We start from the raw sequence: 23,641 nt of genomic DNA on the forward strand, positions 1-23,641 counted from the left end.
AGTGTAATTAATTTCTCAATGAATAAATAAACGTGTGCCCGCGCTCGTGGTTTGTGTTTGTGAAATCACAGCAGAGGTGATGAGGAGAAGAAAGACAGGAACGTAACAGCGCCCTCTACTGGCGCCAGCCGCTCATTAACAGTTCCCTAGACCATATCCACATGGCGGCCATCTTGCTCTGATGTCACGCTCAGGGCTGGAGGCTGTGAGCAAAATCATAAAACTGGTCATATTTCAAAGTAAAACAACATATTTGATCACCGGTCAGACAACAGCTAACGCTAGCATGCGGCCACTTCCTAGTCATTTAATTTTTAAATATCAATTAAACATCTTGGACACATTTGTGTCCAAGACTGGATGTGCCAGCCTTCATCACACACACACACACACACACACACACTGCTGAGCTTGGATCACTTCAGTGTTGATGTAATTTGTAGGAACGTCAAGTGGCTGAATGCTAATGTTAGCTGCTGTAGCTAACAGCAGATCAAATCTGTAGTTTTATTTTGAAATCTGAGTCCCTCTGGAGTTTCTCTCTCTGTTGTCTCTTCAGGTGTTCCTCAGTCAAAATCCAGACATTTTCTTTAATAAATAAAAAAATGCTTGTCTTTTCAGGAAAACCCTCCAAGATTCTTTGTAGTGAATACAGCAAAGCAAGTCAATTTCACTTTTTTAAAAATAATAATTTCTGTCAAATTCCTGTGCATACTAAAAGACATTTCTCTATATATTCATTTAGTTTGTGTGTGAAATTATTTAGTCGGATGTTTTTTTCTTCATTTTAATTTCCTCAGTGAACCTTTTATTATATATATATTTTTTTCCATTTTAGGATGTATGCTTTTGTTTTTGTCTGAACTGATGACATTCTGCGTCTTATCATATCCACAACATTGTGTTCCCAACTTTAGATTATTCCCAGTCAATGAGATTTTTTTTTTTTTTTATGAATTTTATCCCAGACTAAAGGTATTTTAAAAACAAAGTAATTGTCTTTCTTCATTTGGAATTCGTGCACACACACACACACACACACACACACACACATGTCTCTTGTGTAAAAAGTGCAGATTTGATAAATAAACAAAAAAACATAAAAAGTGGCGTTACATTTGAACACAGAATATTATAAAATGATTATGAACAAATCATAAATAAATGATAATGAGCATGCAGCAAGAAGATTTCCCATGTCATACTGGTCCTGTCCACTAGGAGTCGGATTTGAGTGCATTCTCCCAGGGGAGATCACTGCTGATCCGTGTGTGTGTGTGTGTGTGTGTGTGTGTGTGTGTGTGTGTGTGTGTGTGTGTGTGAGTGTAATGCTCAGGTTTGGTGTTTAGCCTAAATTTTAAGGTGCCAGGCTCGCTCGGAGGGATTGGTTGCCATGGTAACCACGGGGCTCAGGATTATCCGGTCAGCTGCCGTGGCTCGCCTTCCTCCGTCCTCCTTCCTCTTCCTCTTCATTTTTTCTAATATATCGGCTGAAAATAATCTTGCACGTTTTTAGATTTTTATTTTAACTATCATTTTAAATTTGCATTTTTAAAAACTGAGCTCGTGGTCACAGTAAAGGAGAAAAATAATAATAATAATAAAAAAACATACACACACACTTATATGATAACGATAAATATGTAAGTCATATAAATATAAATACATATAAAACGATGCAATGATTTTTATTTTTATTTTAAAACAGTCTTCTCAATGTGGAAAAAAATGAGTGATTAAAAACTCAGTGAATGAATAAAGTGTGTAAAGGAGAAAACACACACACACACACACACACACACACACACACACACACACGCACACACTTATATATTAAACAGATAAATATGTTTAAATGGATATAAAAATGATGCTCTTCCAAGTTTTAGATTTTTATTTTAATTTTTATTTTAAAATATCAGCTTGTGTAAGTGTGTAAAGGGTTAACAAGCATAACGGCTCAGGGAAGAGAGAGTCACGTGACGTTTTGGACCAATCAGAGGCCGTCACACAGCAGCTGGGCTCAAACTGCTGCTGCTTCACCGCGTCGCCTCTTTCCTGCTTTCAGCTCCGTCCTTCTCTGTTTCTGTGGACCAACCGGCTGCAGCTGGTCTCTGAAACAAGTCCAGGGCTGCCTCACCGAGAGGAAGAGGAGGAGGAAGAGGAAGGAGAAGAAGGAGAAGGAGGAGAAGGAGGAGGAGGAGAGGCCTGTCCGGAGCAACATGGCGGCTGAAACCGAACAAAAGCATCAGAGCTGACTCCAGACCCTCCTCTTCCTCTGATGAAGAGGCAGCTCAGCTTCAGGTAGGACACACACACACACACACACACACACACACACACACACACACACACACACACACACACACACACACACACACACACACACACACACACACACACACACACACACACACCGCTCTCTGCTCACGGTGCCTTCAAGTGCTCCTCGGACACGTCGGAGCTGATTCGCTGTGTTTACAAATGCACGCACGCGTGATCGCTACCTCGAACTCACAGTGACCAATAGGAAACTGAGCGGTGACGTTTCTATGACAACGGGAACGGCGGCTGCTCATGCGCAGTCTGTGCTCTTTTTTCTGGGTCAATCAATCAATCAATCAATCAATCAGTCAATAAAAATAAAAACAGGAAGTGAGGAAACTCGGTGTGAAATCTCATCAGGTTGCAGGAGGTTAACCAGACCAACAAGAAACAGATGGAACTCAAAATATCAAAATAAAAGTAGTAATAAAATGAATAATGTCTGAAAAAGGGAATAAACAGATAAAAACAGAAACTTCCAACTGCAGTTGAAAAAGAAATGAATCAATAAGTGTGCACAATAAAATGTTAAAATACTAAAATACTCTGTATGGAATGCGTAGAAGTGAGTAAAACCAGAAAATAAAAAGGTAGGGTGTTAAAACAAAAATAATTGAGAAAATAAAACCGTGACCAAAACAAACAAACAAACAAACAAAAAAAACAACAGAGGGCCTTATTCATGTGGCTTCCTGGAATAACCCCAGTATACACAATTTAAAACAAGAGAAAACCATTAAAAATACAAATATGCATAAATATATGTACACATCTAAATAAATTAATTAATGATAAAGTTTTGTTCTGTTTGTTTAAAACAGTTAATATTAAATATTTAATATTTTATTAAAAAAAAGAAAATTAAAAATTTAACAAAACTAGACTGTTGTGGTTAGAAAAGTAACAGTAGGTTTTTTTTGGACAGATGAATGAGGCGGGTACGATGCTTGACTGTGTGAAGTTGATTCTTGTGTTGTCAGTCGCCATGGTAACCACTCGCTGAAACAAAATAACCTTTAAAACTTAGCAACTCATTTTAAGAATGTGATTAATTTATCAAATAAAAATTTAAAAGTCAGTCACTTGACCTGCATTCTTCTTCTGTTTTTTATGTGCACGTCTGATTCTCTTGTGTACATTTTAAGATGATTTATTTATTAGAAATGAATGGGCCAAATTTTGCAACACAGCGCATCGCACAGATTTTGTGCTATGTAAACCATGTAGGCCCGTCTGTATCATCTAGCAAACGCTTAAAATCCCCCTAGCAACCACCTTGAACTCCCTAGCAACCACCTTGAACTCCCTAGCAACTGTCTTGCAACTCCCTAGCAACCATCAGGAACACCATAGCAGCTGACTTGCAACTCTCTAGCATCCCTCAGGAAATCCATAGCAACTGCTTAGCAACACCCCAGCAACCATCAGGAGCACCATAACAACTCCCTAGTGATGACCTGGAAACCACCCAGACACCCATAGCAACCACCTGAGACACCATAGCAACCTCCTAGCAACCCCTTAGCAACCACATGGAACACCATATCAGCCATCTAACAATGACATAGCAACCACCCAGCAACCACTCACAACACAATAGCAACTACCCAGCAACCACATGGAACATCATAGCAACCGTCTAGCAATGCCATAGCAACCACCCAGCAACCACTCAGAAAACAATAGCAACCACCCTGCAACCACTCACAACACAATAGCAACCACCCAGCAACCACACGGAACATCATAGCAACCGTCTAGCAATGCCATAGCAACCACTCACAAAACAATAGCAACCACCCAGCAACCACTCACAACACAATAGCAACAACCCAGCAACCACATGGAACATCATAGCAACCATCTAGCAATACCATAGCAACCACTCACAACACAATAGCAACCACCCAGCAACCACTCAGAACATCATAGCAACCATCTAGCAGAACCCTAGCAACCACCCAGAACCCCATAGCAACAATTTAGACTAGCACATTTTATGTTTCTTCAGTAACTCAAGCCAATTATAGTGATTAATATTGTTGTCATTGTTGATGCTACATCTTAGCGATTGTTTCTCTTTGATGTCACAGCTGTTTGGACGGAAGAGAAACATCTGGCGGAGGAGAGGAGCTGTGCTGAAGAGCTGATGCAGCAAAATGAGTTCTGCACAAGAGGTGAGAAGAAGATCCCTGTTGTGACGCTGCTGTTGATCTGTTGCTAACATTAGCCTGTTAGCCTGTGTATTTCTAACTAAGCGGTGTAATATCTGACGATATTCTGGACTGATGCTGATGTTTCAAAACAATTAGGCTGATATGCAACACCGATATGATATTTGTTGAAACTGAAGTCTTTTAGGTCTTCATTACACAGTCTTTGAATGAGCACAAATTCGGTTGTAGGGATTTCTGGAATTATATTTAATATAACATTATCTGATATGAATAAAATTCTTTTTATGAAAACTAAAGCTTTACAACCACCCAAAACACCATAGCAGCTGCTCGGCAAACACCTTGAAATCCCTAGAAACCACTCCGAACACTTCAGCAACAGCCTTGCAACGCCCTAGCAACCTACAGGAACACCATCGCAACCGCCTAGCAACACCATAGCAACCACCTGAAGCACCACAGCAACTCCCTAGCAACCACTCAGAACATCATAGTAACCGTCTAGCAACCAAGTCTCGAGCCCTGGACAAAAATGGATGGATAAATATTGGGCACTATCATCGGCGTATGTGATTTTATTTGCAGATCAGTAGATATTCTCTGATGCCGTTGTAAAGCACTTAGTGATGTATGTCTGTGAAAAGCCCTATACAAATAAGTTTTATTAGTAGTAGTAGTAGTATTACCTGTAAATCCGTGCATCACTACTGTTGTTGACTCTTCAGCCCAGATCATCAGCTCCTGCCATTGTCCAGGTCTCAATGAAATAATGTCATAATATCACAGACTACATGCTCTGTTGAATGACGTGGGACGTGTCTCCTGCTGTCTTCTTCTTTTTGTAACAGAAAAACAAAAGCCGGCCTCACCGCTGTCAGCAGTGTGACAAATCCTTCACAACAAAACAGCAGTTACAGCATCATGAGAGGATTCACACTGGGGAGAAACCTTACGTCTGTCAGGAGTGCGGGAACGCCTTCAGCGTGTTGTCCACCTTAAAGATCCACAAGCGCATCCATGACGACGAGAAGCCGTACTCCTGCGGCTACTGCGACATGAGCTTCAGGTCGTCGTCCGCCAAGACAACGCACGAGCGCATTCACACCGGAGAGAGACCGTACCGCTGCGACGACTGCGGCAAGAGCTTCATCCGGCGGAATTCGTTCCAGGTGCATCGGCGGATCCACACGGGAGAGAAACCACACCACTGCGAGGAGTGTGGAAAGAGCTTCAGAGACCCGCGGCTACTGCAGATACACAAGCGGGATCACACCGGAGAGAAACCGTACTACTGCGACCAGTGCGGCATGAGTTTCAAGTCTCTGCCGTCGAAATGGACTCATGAACGCATTCATACCGGGAAGAGACCGCACCACTGCGAGGAATGCGGGAAGAGTTTCTCCCGACCCTTCTCGCTACAGATTCACATGCGAATCCACACCGGGGAGAAAGCGCACTGCTGCGACTACTGCGGCAAGAGCTTCAGGCTGCTGACGTCAAAGCTGACGCACGAGCGCATTCACACGGGGGAGAGGCCGTACTGCTGCGAGGACTGTGGCAAGAGTTTCAACCAGAGATGCTCACTGCAGGCGCACAAGCGCGTCCACACCGGAGAGAAACCCTACTGGTGTGACCAGTGTAAGACGAACTTCACCTGGGCGTACCAGCTGAAGAAACACCGGTGTGTTCAAACTGTGCAGAGCTCCTCCATGGCCTGTGAGGAGGAAGAGGAAGAGGAAGAGGAAGAGGAAGAGGAAGGAGAAGAAGAAGAAGAAGAAGAAACCTCTGTCTGTCCAGCCACCCCAGGAAGCTCAAATGTGTAGCATTCATGGAGGTCATTTTATCTTGGCCTTCTCCACTCGCGTTCCAGCTGATAACATTACCCAGGACCTTTAAAGGGATATTTCACCTGTAATTTTGTATCAGATACTTGCCGTGTGCTGCCTTCAACTTAATTCATATTCCCAAAACACCAGCTGTCTCTGGTCTAGTGGAAAACTAAATTGGGTCTGCAGTTTTATGATTTTACAAAAGCAAAACTCTATCAAAAAGTCCAGTCTCATTGTGTATACTTATGTACACTACCAGTCAAAAATTTGGACACACCTTCTCATTCAGTGTTTTTTCTTTATTTTTACTACTTCCTACATTGTAGATACTGAAGACATCAAATACATGAAGCAAGACATATGGAATTATGTAGCAAAGAAAAACTTTAGAATAAGAATAAGAATAACTCTAAATATGTTTTATATTTCAGATTCCTCAAAGTAGCCACCCTTTGCTTTGTTGACAGCGCTGCAAACCCTTGGCCTTCTCTCAATGAGCTTCATGATGTAGTCACCTGAAATGGTTTTCACTTCACAGGTGTGCCTTGTCAGGGTTCATTTGTCATTTCTTGCCTTCTTAATGGGGTTTGGACCATCAGTTGTGTTGTGCAGAAGTCAGGGTGGTACACAGCTGACAGCCCTGTTTGACAACTGTTAGAATTCATATTATGGCAAGAACCAATCAGCTAAGTAAAGAGAAACGACAGTCCATCATTACTTTAAGAACTGAAGGTCAGACAGGCTGCAAAATTGCTAAAACTTTGAATGGTCAAATAGATGCTAAGAAACCACTACTAAGGAAAAGCAACAAGCAGAAGAGATTTGTTTGGGCCAAAAAACACAAGGAATGTCCTTTTCTTGTGTTTCTTGGCCCAACCAAAGTGCAAGTCTGTGCTTTGGTCTGATGAGTCCAAATTTGAGATCTTTGGTTCCACCTGTTTTGTGTCTTTGTGCGACGCAGAAAAGGTGAACGGATGGATTCCACATACCTGGTTCCCACTGTGAAGCATAGAGACACTGTTGGGGATTTATTCAAAATTGAAGGCACACTGAACCAGCATGGCTACCACAGCATCCTGCAGCGACATGCCATCCCATCCGGTTTGCGTTTAGTTGGACGATCATTTATTTTTCAACAGGACAATGAGCCCAAACACACCTCCAGGCTGTGTAAGGGCTATTTGACCAAGAAGGAGAGTGATGGAGTTTCTGCTCCAGATGACCTGGCCTCCACAGTTAGAAAACCATTTCAGGTGACGACCTCATGAAGCTCATCGAGAGAATGCCAAGAGTGTGCAAAGCAGTAATCAAAGCAAAGGGTGGCTATTTTGAAGAAACTCGAATATAAAACATGTTTTGAGTTATTTCACACTTTTTTGTTTACTACATGATTCCATATGTGGTCATTCATAGTTTTGATGCCTCCAGTGAGCATCTACAATGAAAATAAAGAAAAAACATTAAATGAGAAGGTGTGTCCAAACTTTTGACTGGTAGTTTATACACAATGAGAGTGTATAATTTAAATCTCTGGCATCCAGTCTTATGATCAGGACCTCACAAACACGCAGATTTTCACTCAAATCTTTGCTGAAAAGAAAACTTTAAAGACAGCTCATCCAGTCAAGCGGACATGTTGCTGCTGTTTTTAAAATTGTAAAACTATGGACTCAAATTTTTTTCCATGGTGTTTTTGGAATATGAGTAAGGCTTGTGAATAAAACCTGATTCATTGGGAACTGAAGGCAGCACATGGTGAGTGTGTTACACAAAAATTATATGTCATGGGTGAACTATCCCTTTAAGACTAAACCCATCCTGTGTCGCTAAAAGGCAACGTTCCTCAGGGTCCAAACGGTGTGGGACTTTCTGTCCAGCCTTTCCAGAAAGACTCAGAAAAGCATGAAAGAATGGAAATTGAATTGTGTATTAATCTGTTTGTCATGTTCAGCTGTAGAGGAACTGATGTGGAAACTGTGTGGAACAGATCTCACGCCTCATTGGATAAAGTGTTTGATTATCATCTGATATGATAAATTATAACTGTTTTAATAAAACCCCCTCCATCCTGTTACAGACGGGACTAGTCTGTCTAAATCCCCCCAGATTGGTGCCTTGTTGATGAGATGAGCCTGTTGGAGAACCTTTATCTGGTCTGGGACGAGGGTTACAAAGGGGCGGAAAATTTCTGGTGAATTTCTGGAAACTTTCCATGGGAAGTTCAGCTGGGGAATTTGGGAAATTTTGTTTCGTCATAAGCAGACATGCGGGCAAACTAATGGCATTTTTGACTTTGACTTATTTTGAGTAGATTTTTTTCTCAGTCCTTCAAGACTGATGGTGGATAAATGAATAGAAATAGGCTCAATGAACAGATGAACACTCGTCAGTCAGCAGCTGAATCAAACTATAACCTACATTCTTATATGAAAACCGGTCAGCAGAAGAACCAGCATCACAGTTGAGCTCGCTGGCACCATGACAGATTAAATAGCTACTAAACACAGTTTGACTTATTTTTTCCTGTTAAACTTTAATACCACAGGTCAAATATATTTACAGCAGTCATATAATCAAGACCTTCCTGACTGGACGTCGTCCGTGGGCTCAGACGGAGGCCGAGTTGTTTGGCCTCAGTCGTCCTGCTGCCGTGTGCAGGACTCTAGAAATGATCTGTGCAGACACTTAGCTGAATTTGCATTAAATCTGGTTGTTTTAATCAGGATTATGCTGCAAGATGGTTTTTTGTCAACTACATTAAGTTTCCTGCTTATAGGCTAACCTGTAATTTTGCAAATTTCCAAGTTATTCCTGTAAATTCCTGTTAATTCCCATATATTCCCATTAATTCACATGGCAAAGTTTCCAACTTTGAAAAATTCCCAGAATTGTGCAACCCTATCCGGGACCTCTCTCTGTTTACTAAACCACTTTGACTGGTTTTAGAAATGCAGTCCATTTACCATCTCAGCGTTCTTTCCATGACTGATGGCTGGGTTGATTGTGGCTGCTGAGTCAAATTTAAGGACTTTATTTTACTTTATTTTCAAGTCACCGCTGCTGCAGGCGCCTGCTTCAAAAGGCTTGTCTTGAGTCTCTTCATTAGTCATGGCTGTGTTTTGGGGCGTAACATGCAGGAAACCAATCAGAATGTAGGCCACCATCACTCTCTGGGTAATGAGCTTCAGACCTCAGAGCTGCTGTTTGCTGCTCAGTCACTTTCAGCAGCGCAGCAACACTGCAGCTGAGCCCACGGAGCTCAGAGGGACACAAGACACTGGACGGGGAAATGACAACTGAGCCGCTGGGAAAGACCCCTGCTTCATGCTTGGGTGAGAGAAACAGCCGTAAAACATTTCAATCAGCATCGCTTTTCTTTCGGTTAATCAAAATGGGTGTGTGCTGCACTGCAGGCCGGTCCATCAGAACAGCATCAGGGATTTATTTCAGTGAGTTTGATCAAAACACTGAATGACGAGGAGCATCCACAACAAGAGGAGAGCTTTAAAATGAACACAGAGAATAGATGAGCTGAGAATAGATGCTCTCACTGTGAATTTATGAGGAACTAAACATGTTTACAGAATTTCCCTTGTTGTTTTGGTCTTAACGGGTGAGCGGGTTTTTACAGGCCGGTGAGCACCAGGCTTTACAGAGATGTGTACATACAGTGGTGGAAAAACGTTTTGGGACACCCCATGCATTTGTGAAATATTGCATTAACAAATCACTCTTAGGTCTTCAAGTGCAATTTCTTTTAGTCCAGTCACAGCCAAAATACTAAACAAATCCTAAAAAAGCCATTCAAAACTTCAAATTGATTGGTTCCATAAAAATACAGAAGAAATTTAGAGTATTGGCTCATTTTGGTGCCAGTGATGAAGGCCGTTCTTTTTATTAAAAGACCCAATTTTTGTTGCCAAGCTTGGTGTCTATATAAAGCCAGCACATTTGAAAGTTTGGTTAGTTTTTCTTGTAAACAATAAACAAACAAATATCATTTGTATTTGTTTGTATCTGTCTAATGCAGCCACACCTTTTGAAACACAAGATTTTCCCACAAATATTTCATGATAATATTTGAGATTGTGTAAAATTTTAAGGGTGTCCCAAAACTTTTTTCCACTACTGTGTGTATACACACAAACACACACACACACACACACACACACACGGTGCATTATGATTGATTGAATGATTCTAACTCTAAATCCAGGAGAAAAGCTCTAACTGGGCCGTTCAGACGCCACACGACTGAGGTTTTTCACTGAGGTCACAGATTTGAGTCTCGGCTGCTCGTTTGGTTTATTTTAACGTTTGTTTGTTCCAGAAAATCAATTACTAGAGTAGGGGTGTACAGCCATTGCACTATTTGTATTCGGATTCGGATTCGGATTCGGGCTTCCGGGAAGAAACCGGAAGTGGGCGCACTAGAGACTTCCGCCAAGGTAGCCGGCTAACTTCCGGTTTAGCTCTCCGCTAACTAGAACGGGAATAAAATACCATATTCATCTGAATATAAGACGATATTTTTCCATTGAAAATGCCCTGAAAAAAAAAACGCCCTCGTCTAATATTGGGGGTCTAAGCAAACACACCTGTATTGTACTTGCATATGTAAACCAGTAGGTAGGCTCACCTGATGCCGCGATTACCGGCGAATGGCTGCATTGTGCAGTCAGTAATCAACCATGTTGTCTGTGTCATTGTGCTGCTGCAGCCGTGTATGAACAAAAGTTGATTTATAATGAAAGGTATATATGGCAGTCTGTGTGCGCCGCTCACCTGTCAGATCCGGCAGACCTGACCGGGTGGGTGTGGTACCGGCCGGTGGAGCGGCCGTCCCGCCTGATGCCGACCGCGGTGCCGGTCGGCAGTCGTTTTGCAGGGGTTGTGACACTCAAAAAAATGTATAGACCGTTTTATGGCCGCTTCTTTTCCCGTTATTGTCTATGACAAAATGCTTGTTGTGTTGCTGCAGTGCTGCCTGCTCATGTTCTGTGCTGCTGCTCCTCTGTGATGACGGACGGGACTGAGCACCAAAACCAAAGAGTGGCAGTGTCTCAGGTGGATGTGATTGACTGAAAACACGCACCAACATGTTTTTTGTTATGTTTTGTTTTAATCTCTTGTAACTGCCTCAAAATTATGCTCAAAACACGCATCCAAACTTTTTTTTTTCCTGAATAATGAGGAGAAACTTCGGACAGAAAAACTATTCGGGATCAAAGCATTATTTGTGTACTTCCGAATAACGTATTCGGGTTCGGGTACATCCCTATACTAGAGTTTATCACTTTAGCACTGAGCAAACCTGTCTGTCTGTCTAAATTTATCTATAATAGAAAATGAAGTCAGCCCAGTGTTTCAAAGAAATGAAATGAGCTGCTGTTTCTGTAATAACGAAAGTGATAGAGAGAACTTCCTGGAGGGGGAAGTTGTGGTGCAACACTTATAGATCCAGAGACAGACAGATGCTGCACGCTCTAGGCGAGGACTAATGAGAGTCACTCAGAGTGAAGAAGAGTCAGCTAATGAAGCAGCGTCCCATGCTCTGGGGTTTTGTGAAGAACTGTTCCTCTGTTGGTGTCGCACTTCTCAAATGAAAGACACACAGAGGGTGACTTGGAAAGTTAAAAAGAGCCAAGTGTCAGTGTGGTGGGCAGGAAAATGTGTCATTTAAACTTTACCTGTTTAAAGTGAAGCTGTCAGTGTCGTCATGGGATTTCTCTGCAACCCGGCGTGAAAACACTCTTCGCTTTGTGTGAGTGTGTGTGTGTGTGTTTCCATTGTGAGCATTGTGCCACAGGAAAGTCCCAGCTCAGGACATAATGTGAGCTGGTGATATGAGACGTGCCTCCCAGCAGCTCTCACCCACACGTCATGTGCATCGTGGGATTTGACCCAAAATGTTGCACTTTTCCTTTAACCCCGTTAGGCCTGAACCATCAAATAATTGACCGAAAATTCCAATTCTTTGAAACTGGAGTCGTTATTGGTCCAACTAAACAGCCAAAAAAAAAAAAAAAAAAAAAAAAAGTCAAATTCCCAACTATGAGTTTCAATTTGTGTCATATTTGGCACATCAGGCAATTGTGCTTGAATTTTTTTTTTTAAACAAACAAAAACATCATAAAACACAAACACTTTTCCTTCCAAACACAGAAAGTAACACTTTTTCCATTATTTAGTATTATCTTTTTATTATTTTGACCAATTTGGTGAAAATGACCTCAATATACCTGCTGAGGAGCAGTTTTACAAACACAGTTTTACAAACAAAAATGTTATGAAATGTTCAGTAATGTCACTTTGCATCAACTCAGTCACTGTTATGATCCATGTTTCAGTGAAAAAATGCTGAAAACAGTCATAACTTTAATATGATACGTGCGTCTTTATGGGGTTAAAGTGGATCAAAAACCATCTGCAGACTTAAAGACTGTCATGTGCCGGGGTGGTGGAAACACACCACACACACACACACACACACACACACACACACACTGAAGCACTGAAGGTTAACCAGTTTGGTTAAAACTTCCTGGATTTGGTCGTTTTTTTTTGTTTTTTTTTTTGTCCTATGCGTCACGGTGGGCGGCGGCTTCGGAAAAAGCACGGAGTGTCTAACGGTCTGCTGTCGCTCTTTCGCCGTGTGGGAGTCGGAACGAGTTGATCGATACATGACCCCAGCAGGGGGGTCAAGCTGAACCCCCTCACTGATCGGCGAGCAGGCAAAGTGGTTTCTGTTTGTTTTAATTTGTTGTTGAGTTGAAGTCACATTTTGTTTCGTGGACGATGTGATGTAGACAAACGTTTCATTTTAGTTTTATTCATAATTATTAGAATATTGTTGTAATTTAGAAGGATATCAAACATCAGCAGAAGGAACCGGAGTCTGGCATGTGGTCAGCGGTTTCTGGATGGAACTGAAAACCCTCGTTGGCTTTTCGCTCACACGGCAGCCGGGATTTCGGGGCCTGAAACCGTGCGGTTGGAAACCGGGTTCCAGAGGGGAACCGGTAGGGAGCTTTCCACAGCAGGTGAGACTGAAACACTTATGCACCTTGCACCTCTCGCTCTCTCACACTCTCACACATACTCACAAGCTGAAGGTGGTAAATGACGAGGAGCATTTCTCTTAAATGTCTAAGGACTGACATGAACTGTGGCGTGAAATGTGCAGCGGTGGTTTTCACACTCTTTTCACAGCAGCCTCTGCATTTTCGGCTGATCTCTGGTGTTGGTGCCCCTCAAACCCCCCGTGTGGTTTTCACAGTCCATTTTGAGAGCAGTGGTCTCACGTTAGTCACAAAGTAAAAATAACCGAGCGCGACCCGCTGAGGAGGCGCCAGGTTACGAGAAACAAACTGTATTCTTTTAGAGTAAAGTGGTAACTATGAGGGGGAAAAAAAAAAAAAAACTTAAAAATTCTGAGATTCTTATAGAGTCACAAATTTGTAAGAAAAAACCTGTGGAAACTAGTTTTTCTTCTCGTGTGGGACTCAGTGTTGGGCTTCAAACAGATGGTGTCGGAACTCAGGCTCATTCAGAGGAAAACAATGGAGAAAAATTCCCAGCTCTGTTTCCACATGATCCACATGTTTATATGAACCCAACAGGCTTCCTCTTGTCTGGCCTTGACTCACTTCTCCAGAACAAGGAGTGGTATGTCTGTCTGTGTGTGTGTGTGTGTGGGTGTGTGGGTGGGGGGGTGCAGACATATTACCTAATCCCAGAGGTGGCAAAAGTACTGACATTCTGTACTTAAGTAGAAGTAAAGATACTTGTGTGAGAAAAGACTCTGGTAAAAGTAGAAGTACCAATTCAACTTCTTTACTCAAGTAAAAGTAAGAAAGTACAGGCTCTGAAATGTACTTAAGTACAAAAGTAAAAAGAAAAAATGATTTTTTTTTTTTTGTTTGTTTGTTTTTTTTTGTTTTACCATTAATGATACATATACCTTTTTGATAACTTTTTGATGAAAAAAAAGTTCAGGGCACACAAAACAGGAACATTTCCTCTTTTATTAACAACCTGCAAAGTGCTGGTACAGAGAGAATGAAAATCACACAACATTCTAGTTTTGCTGCCAGCCCAGTTTCACACAATAATCAAGACTGAACTGACCAGAGGTCTTGAATGAGTACCTTGATAACAGCTTTGGTACTCTCAATACTTAATATACTTAACGTATATGACTTTTAACAGATTTTTTCTTGCTTCTCCGACTCTGTTTTGTTGTCGGCTAACGTTATCTTCCCTGGCAACTGTCTTCCTCCATGTCTCCTGATTTCTCTTTATGGTTTTCTTTTTCTTAACTGCTCTCACGCCCCGCGCCCTCTCTCCCTTTCCCTCTCTGTGCAGGGTTTCCTCCAGGATTTTTTGAAACTGTGGGGGAGGGCTTCAGCATTAATGTTAATAATTTTTACCACGGATCTTTTGTAGCACAGAGGAGATATGCTGCTCAAACACTCAGTATGTAGTGTTGGTGTATGTTTATGAGTTGTAGAACATAATAAATTATCTTGAAGGAGTAGATGTTGACTCCAATAATTTAAAAATATGTTAAATTATTATTTGTTTTAAAAATGTAAATTACTTATCAAACAGACCTAACAATTCAACTACCAATGAATGAGCAGTAGTATGCATGTGATAACATAGCATGAAAAATAAGCCGAAGTGATACCTCTTCTCTAAATAGACAAGCTAAGCCAGTGTGCTGCTGTTAGCCAGTGAAAATACAGCAGAGTGGCAACTCTTCGCTTTGTTTCACAATCTATGTCAGTGCGCTACTGTAGCCTGGAAAGTTTGTTTGCCTTTTGTTCTCGCACGGTGCCGCTGCAGGTGTTGTAATTTTTTTCTTGGTGGTAACGAGCCCGCCCGCCCCCACCAAAAAGAGAGAGAGAGGGAGAGAGAAGTAACGAGCCTGCTTTGACAATGTAAGGAGTAGAAAGTACAGATATTTGTGTTCAAATGTAGGGAGTAAAAGTAAAAAGTCGGCAGAAAATTAAATACTCAAGTAAAGTACAGATACCTAAAAAAATCTACTTAAGTACGGTAACGAAGTATTTGTACTTTGTTACTTCCCACCTCTGCCTAATCCACACACACACACACTTTCATTTCTCGTCCTAAAGCAGGATCTGAGAGTTCTCTTTTCCTGACGTCCCGAGACTGAGACCAGATGTTGGACACCATCTTCACCTCTGGACGTCCACAGTTCAGTTCCTACGGGTAGCACCTCCTGTTAGCTTAGCATAAAGACTAGAAGTGTATGGGAGTCGTTAGCCTGGCTCTGTCAAAGTGATCAAATCAACCCTCCAGCGGCTGTGAAGCAGTCAGATTCATGTGGATCTGAAATACACATCTTAGGCCTGGCTAACAACTTCCATAGACTTCAAGTCTTTATGCTAAGCTAACAGGAAATTTTTGCCCAAAACATTGGAAAATTCCTTTAACTTCTCTAAACAGATGTTTAACAGTTAACAGTTTTTTGTATGTAACCACACTTAGACGGATACTGCTGCCAATAACAATAATGATGATCATCACTGTAACTATAATAACAACGTTTTTATTTTGTGGAAAAAACAGAGGTTGCAAAGAGTTTCACAGTATAAATGAATGACTAACCAGGAAGTCATGTGACAGGAACAAAAACAGGAAATTCAGCAGGTTTCACACACACACACATACACTTTTTTTCCTTCCTCCTAACAGTGACTCTATGCATCATGAGCCCCAGATATTTGCACAATACCAGAGTTCAATCTCTGCACATGAACTGGCACAAGCACAATATATAAATGATAAACAACAAATAAAAAACAAATAAAAAAACCTGCTGGGTGTCACGTGAGGCAGGTGGCCAAACACACTACAGATTTATATTTTCATGTATGAGACACAAGAGATGATCATTCTGTGGTCGTTCAGCTGCTCGTGACCTTCGGGTCAGTAAATATCACTTTAAAAAAAATAAATAAATAATATATATATATATATAATTATGATTGTTATGGCATCTTATCATCTTATTTTATTTTATTTATTAATTAATTCATTTATTTATTTATTGTGCTGGCTGGTGGATTTTGAAAATAACAGCGTCTGAATGTGCATCCTCCGTATCTTTTGTTTTTTTTCCTCCTGTTTGATTTTTTATTTTATTTACTGGATACTGAGCCTTTACCTCGTTGTTGTTGCAACAATAACACAAACAAAAAACTCGCTGTTACTTTCTCCTCATTTAAATGGTCACAGTCGTTTTCAGGCCAAACTCAGACTCTGCTTGGCGTCAGGTGAGGCGTGTCCGGGCTCGGCGACGCCTCACCTTGTCTTCGTCTCCTGTGCATCATGGCGACAAACACAGCAGAGACCACCAGCAGGGGAACAGCTGCCAGCGCGGCGTGACCCCGTCCCGCAGGCTGCACCGCCGCTGGCAGCTCCGCCTCCGGCTGCTCCGCCTCCTGCTCAGACCTGGCAGCTCCGTGTGTCTCAGCTGGAAAACAGAAAACAGGTTTTACAGGTCAATAATGAAAAGCTTCACAGAAAATCCTATGTTTTCTCGTCAGATGACGATGGTGTATCAGAGCCTTGGTATGAGGAAAACAATTTATGGAGCAGAGGGAGGAGAGGGTTAATCTTAAGGGAAAAAAAAACTCCTGAGATTGCTGAGATTAAAGTCATAAATTTATGAAAAAAAACCCCCAGGAAATTCTGAGATTACAAAGTCGAGAATTTGTGAATCTAGTTTGAGGACTCTGAGGAGACGTCTTCGTGACTCGGGACGATTCAGAAGGGAAACAGTCGCGAATTTACGAGTAAAAAAAATCAAAAATTTACAAGTAAAAAAAAAACAAAAACTCCGAAAAGAATTTTAGATTTTTTTTTCATGAATCTGTGATTTTTTTTCTTGTAAATTTACCACTTAATCTCAGAGAATATCTGAGTGTTCATTTCTCATAAATTTACCACTTTATTCTTTTTTCTGTTTTTTCCCCCTCAGAATATCACTACAAAATTGACAGCACGTCGGACGATGGGACCATCCTTGGTAGGGTTGGGTACCGAAACACGGTGCCAATAGGGCACCGGTTCCAATGTAAACGGAACCGGTGAGTTTTTTAACCAACTGGACCCTCTGACCACAGGAGGCTCAACTCGTCAGGACCAACTGGACTGACCCTCTGACCACAGGAGGCTCAACTGGACCAACTGGACCCTCTGACCACAGGAGGCTCAACTGGTCAGGACCAACTGGACTGACCCTCTGACCACAGGAGGCTCAACTGGACCAACTGGACCGACCCTCTGACCACAGGAGGCTCAACTGGACCAACTGGACCCTCTGACCACAGGAGGCTCAACTGGTCAGGACCAACTGGACTGACCCTCTGACCACAGGAGGCTCAACTGGACCAACTGGACTGACCCTCTGACCACAGGAGGCTCAACTGGACCAACTGGACCCTCTGACCACAGGAGGCTCAACTGGTCAGGACCAACTGGACTGACCCTCTGACCACAGGAGGCTCAACTGGTCAGGACCAACTGGACCGACCCTCTGACCACAGGAGGCTCAACTGGTCAGGAGGAAGTGGACTGGGACAGATTTTAAAAGGGGAACATCAGTGAAAAAAGTTTGAGAAGCCTTCAGAGTCAGCCAACATGAGGTGCAGCCCAGCAGAGCTCCCCTGTTCAGCTCACCTGGCTCTTGGACCATCAGGCTGACGGTGCTGCTGGGATCTTTCTTAACGTTGGCCCTCCTCCTGCGGTAGGCGGCACCCGAAAAGCGACACTCGTATGTTCCACTGTCGCTCCTCGTCACGTTCCTCAGGATCACAGACAGGTCGCCGTTCCTCATATGCCTGTCTTCCAGCTCCACGCGGTTCTCGAAAGACGGGTTCTGGTAGCTGGTGTCGAAGTGGCCGTCCCGGTAGAGGAAGACGTACTCCGGGGACTTCAGGTCAGTTCTGGTCCACTCCACCACAACGATCGTGACCCTGCCATCGCCCTGACACTTCAGACGGACATCGTCCCCCGGCATCACCGTTAAATTCTGCTGACCTACGAGACAACGACAACAAACATCAGCCAGCTGTTTTATCTTTTACACGACGGCGTATCAGCTGATCCCCTCAGCAGGTTCTGCTCTGACATGGGATTCAGGAACAAGGAGATCCTGTGGGTGGAGGACCAGCAAATTAAGAGTTTCTTTGTCAGGCGTTCCCATCTGTTTTCCTGTGCATGTGACGTCTCTCATCTCCCTCATACAAGACAAAACAAGCTGGAAATAGAAATAATGAGTGTTTATCTGTGTATTGAGCATCAGATCAACACTGTGATGGAAACACAAAGCAGGTGGTGACATGGCCTTATCGCTGCTGTTCACGCCAGGCCTGAGAGCGGCGACCTGGACAGGTGTGAACGTCTGGTGGGAACACGGCCATAAACACGAGTGGCTTAACAGGGTAATGAGAAATAATCAGTTCCCTTTTACTGGAACTGACTTGTGTTTCCTCATAGTGATTGTCATCCTGTTAAGCCTGTTATAATCCTTCATTCTGAAAGTAAAATTGTAAGATAAAATATGTGAGCAATGTAGAAGTTCAGGATCTGTAATCTCTACCCTGCAGAATGGGATTGTTGGGGGAAAATGTTGCATAATATGTTGGATTATGAACACCCTTGGATTAATATCATTGTGTTAGAAAGGTTTTCATCCCGACCAGGTGAGTTCACCGATCAGCTCAGGTTGGTGAACTCACCCGCCGGAGGTTCTGGTCGGGTTGAAGACCTCGGCACCAGTTTATCACCTGCGGTTTAACCCTCCTATTATGTTTGGGGTCAATTTGACCCCATTCAGTTTTTAACGTCTCTAAATAAATGCTTAACATCATTTTTTTTGCTTCATATTTTATGACTTTTCCTAATTTAATGGATACTACCGGGTAAACATGAAATTCACACAATGATATGTTTTCAGTGTCCTGTACGCATTTTGTACGCATCGGTGGTGTTTGGGGTCAATTTGACCCCAGTCTGTTTTAGCTGTAAAAACACCGTTTTACACACATTTTTGGGGTTTTTTTTTGGATGATATTGAGTTCACTATAACATGCAATTTGATAATCTTCAAAAAACTTCCCTCTGCTTTAGGGCCCTAAGCTAACATAACCATACCTGAAGTAGTATGGGAACCACTCATATGGGGGATATGGGGGGAGATATTGGGGAGGGGAAAACATAATACCTACAACAACTTCGATATTTCCCGCGCTGTGAGGGTGGGGAAATATGGTTCCCACAAGGACATTGATAGTTCCCACCACATGGGGCAGGAGCAAACATATAGAATCTTGCACAGCAGCCTTCTAAATAATTTCTCTTGTTGCTCTGTGTACTCTCACTTTATGCTCTCTCTCTTAGCTGAATATGAACGCGAAGCAAAGGTTTTCTGCCAGTGAGGTTTTGTCACAGCTCTTTGACAGTGAAGTGACACAGAGGAGAATGTGTCTGAGACAGAGGATCATGTTGAGGAGGACCCTGGTTATGAGGCATCCTCCTCTGATGAGAATGAAACCCTCAGTTCTGACCCTCCTGTTGTCTCTCAACCACCAGCAGACACGTTACCTTCCAAAAATGGAGAGGTATCATGGTCCCTCTCCCCACATGAACAACAGGGTAGACTCAGTGCTGCTAATGTCATCAAAATGGTTCCAGGCTCCAGCAGATAAGCTGTCAGCCATGTACAAGACATAAAATCAGCATTTGAGCCCTTTGTAACACCATCAGGTGGGGATATACTTGTGATGACAAACTTAGAGGGGAGGTGTGTGTATGGGGACAGCTGGAAAGACTTGGATGTGACCCATTTGCAGGCCTACATTGGGTTACTCACTCAGAAGTTGTGTTTCTTTTTCCTGTGGTCAAATTGACCCCGAACATAAGACATGTTACTATCCTTGATAATAGAAATTGTTTTTCTTTCCAAATATTATAGATAACAAAAATCTGTTCTTAGAAATAATATAAAACCATTAAAACACCAAAAATATATTTATTTCCAATTTTAGGTCAATCAGTGAGATTTTATGGTGATTTGCATATTTTTCCATAGTTGTGTAATAGGAAAACTGGATGTATAGGTGGGGGTGGGGGGGAGTTATGTTTTATTTAAAGGACTATTTAGGTAGTCAACAAAGAAACCTAAAGTACCTGACACAAAAATTTTGGTAACAATTTTAATTATAATAATTTTGTTGAGGTTTAAACTGCTGGGGTCAAATTGACCCCAAACATAAGGGGTGTTAGCCAAATTTGAACATAACAGGAGGGTTAAAGTAAGCACAATAAGGAAAAGTACACTTGTGATATGATTAAATTATATTTCTACTACACTAAAGTCAGCTACTTTTTGACCTGGCTGAAACCTCACAAGGCTCAGCACCTCAAATCCAAAAAATTCACACTATAACACACAATAATCAACAATATATTATGTTTCAGTCCCTTTGAAGTCCTCATGCCAAGGCAGCAGATCCAGGCTGAACCCTGGGGAGCATCACTCCTCAGGGTTCAGCTTCTAGGATGATTCACAAGCGAATCATCCATCTTGAGACACGTGGTCCCTCTCTGTTCTCATAGTCCAGTAATTTTAGGCCAAAGTTGGGGTTTTAATTCAAGGTTACTATATATTTTAATCAATTTGAACATTTGATCGTGATTGATTTCATGAGGTCAGAAATGTGTCAGCGTGCAGTCCCTCTCTCACATGAAGATCTGATTATTATATCTATATATTATTATGCCATTCATTTCCCCTCTATTATATTACATTACACTTAATGTTTATACTTGTTTATAGGAGTGTATATATACTTTCTATTTTATTTTTAATTCAGTTTGATTCTATTTGCACAGTAAAATAAAGTAAGGCATAGAATTTACAGATGAATGAAGACATGATAATAATCAGTGCTTAAGTTTTTAAAATAATAACACACACACACACACACACACACACACACACTCACCATCACAGGAGCCCATCAGATGCCAGAGCAGCAGAACCAGGAGGGGAGCAGGGTGGGGTGAAGCCATCAGAGCGGAGTTGCTGCTGTCGGAGGCAAAAAAGAAAGACAGAGAAACTAAGAGATTTCAAACCCTAACCGCAGCCTAGGGAAGGAAGTCATGCAATAGGCATGTGGGAGGCGACTCTTTACTGGAAGACAATCAGACAGTCATACATACATAGCCTACTTACATCAGCTTTCATTTTCAAAATTACAAAGCGTCAAAATCTCTACATTTGTTGTAAAGTTTCACTGATGCTTCTAGACAAAACATTACTGAAAAAACTGAAGTCCTTCTGATATCACTTCTGTTTACCGTCAAGCGGCACCACAGATACACCACTCAACCTCAAACTAGAGAGAGAGAGAGAGAGAGAGAGAGAGAGAGAGAGTCCCTACCCAGCTGGCATTCAACCGACATTCAACATTGAAATATAATTTAAAACATGTCAGTTGTTGTTTCTACATTGAAACAATGTTGAAATAATATATAAAGCTAACAATTGCGGAAACGTTGACAACCTATCAATAAATCAACGTTGAAATTTACACAAGATCTGTATGTTGATTCAACCTATTGGCCTCTTCCACCCAGCTGGCATTTTAACATTTATTCAACACTGAATCAACATCATAACTCATGGGTGAATCAATGTTGGATTTGGTGTTGATTTTGCCAAGCGAATCAGCGTTGATATTGTGATGTTGTTGATATTGTGATGTTGTTTCAATGTCTTAAGACATTGAAACTTGTGATGTTAATTCTTAATTCAATATTAATTCACTGTTGTGCCTTCAACATTAGTTCACTCATGTTGAAACGTAAGACATTGAAACAACATCACAATATCAACGTTGATTCGCTTTGCAAAATCTACACCAAATTCAACACTGATTCACCCATGAGTTATGATGTTGATTCAGTGTTGAATAAATGTTAAAATGCCAGCTGGGTAGTAACACGGAAGGCAGTAATTTCCCCTAGAGCTGCAACATAGGTAGAACCGCCACTGGCTGTGTGTGTGTGTGTGTGTGTGTGCGTGTGCGTCAATGGGCTCTGCAGTTTCCTGCTCACATGTGAGTTCCGTGTTGTGTGTTCGGCTCACTCACTGTGCCTCTATTCCGTGCACGTCACACACGCCTCTATATTACAATAGCCTACTAAAGGTATAAAAAAAATTTAAAAAAAAAAGTCGTTTTGTTAGCTCCCGATTCTTTTGTTGAAAGCCCAAGAACAAACCGGAGCCCATCTTCAGCTCTCAGATGCAATATTTATTATGGTCACATATAAAGCAAGGCAGCGCTGGTCTCGGTGTGACAGAGCTCCCGCAGGATCTCGGTCCGAAAGCGCCCCGATCTCAGGAAATGATGCACATTTATATTCTTGGGCTTGGGCCTGCCCCGTACAGAAGTTGGACTTAAACGCAACCGAGAACAATTGGCCAGTTAACCGGACATGGACAGGCCAACCACTGTCCATGCCTTGTTTCTATAATTTTCGATGCTATGTGTGTGAATGTTGACTGGGCGTGTATCTAATGCAACAGACCTAAATAACAAGATAGAGAAAGGACATCTGGCTCCTGCTTTATCTGCCCTCTGCTTAGCAGTCAAGCTGTTCTGATTGAACTATAAGGCCAATTGTAACAGTTTGGCTCGTTCCCGTTAACCCAGACACACATGCCCCAAATCCATCACCAAAATTGAGGTGTTAAAATGAATGATTTGGACTTGTCGTTTCAGTGTATGTCATGAATTAACGCGCAGTGAGGTCTGTGGCTGGGTAGGCACGGTCAGCCAGAGCATCGCATAGTACATGCATGCAAACATGAAGTAGAACTCAATATGAAAACCACTGCAAAGTCAATCAAGTTGCCGCTGTCAAAAATGTAGTCATTGACATCGGCGGATTATAGCGCGCACACAATTACTGCCGATTAATTTTCAGAGACATACCTTCACCTGCATTTCTGCAGGATTTACAGCCCAGGAGCTCCCAAAGACAAGATCACAATGAAATCAGCTGGATCTCAATAACACAGGTTTTCCAGCTCCAGTGCAGTCTGTAAGAGCAACAACAATACATTAGAAACACTCCAAGCACATCTAAGTCTGAAAAGCCTAAAAAGCTACTGAGTCACTCACATACGAGCACAACACAGGAAGATTTTATAACCAGAGAGAGAGAGAGAGAGAGAGAGAGAGAGAGAGAGAGAGAGAGAGAGAG

The 23,641-nt window shown here is 42.0% G+C and overlaps 2 protein-coding genes across 4 annotated transcripts; one reads left to right on the top strand and one right to left on the bottom strand.

Annotated features, from left to right (window-relative positions):
- Positions 1–366: 366 nt before the first annotated feature.
- On the bottom strand, positions 367–23,584 carry LOC115376717 (nectin-4-like). 3 transcript variants are annotated; one of them, XR_003929831.1, is made up of 5 exons: positions 23,371–23,543; positions 21,376–21,458; positions 18,047–18,406; positions 16,036–16,838; positions 367–405 (listed from the first exon to the last, which is right to left on the bottom strand). XR_003929831.1 is itself a non-coding variant. In XM_030076482.1 (5 exons), the coding sequence occupies exons 3-5, from the start codon at positions 21,440–21,442 to the stop codon at positions 16,618–16,620; spliced, it is 648 nt and encodes a 215-aa protein (XP_029932342.1). In that variant the 5' UTR covers positions 21,443–21,458; positions 23,371–23,477; positions 23,560–23,584; the 3' UTR covers positions 15,450–16,617. The 3 variants fall into 3 exon arrangements, 2 of the variants coding, with proteins under 2 accessions (XP_029932342.1, XP_029932343.1); XM_030076482.1 differs by lacking the exon at positions 367–405 and adding an exon at positions 23,560–23,584 and having other exon boundaries at positions 15,450–16,838; positions 23,371–23,477; XM_030076483.1 differs by lacking the exon at positions 367–405 and having other exon boundaries at positions 15,450–16,838; positions 21,376–21,455.
- LOC115376666 (zinc finger protein 239-like) lies at positions 2,001–6,663 on the top strand. The gene is made up of 3 exons (XM_030076402.1): positions 2,001–2,304; positions 4,419–4,502; positions 5,351–6,663. Exons 2-3 carry the CDS (start codon positions 4,485–4,487, stop codon positions 6,323–6,325), a joined length of 993 nt encoding a protein of 330 aa, XP_029932262.1. The 5' UTR covers positions 2,001–2,304; positions 4,419–4,484; the 3' UTR covers positions 6,326–6,663.
- Positions 23,585–23,641: the final 57 nt, after the last annotated feature.

Source organism: Myripristis murdjan, chromosome 18, assembly GCF_902150065.1.
Source record: "Myripristis murdjan chromosome 18, fMyrMur1.1, whole genome shotgun sequence".
Taxonomy (NCBI): domain Eukaryota; kingdom Metazoa; phylum Chordata; class Actinopteri; order Holocentriformes; family Holocentridae; genus Myripristis; species Myripristis murdjan.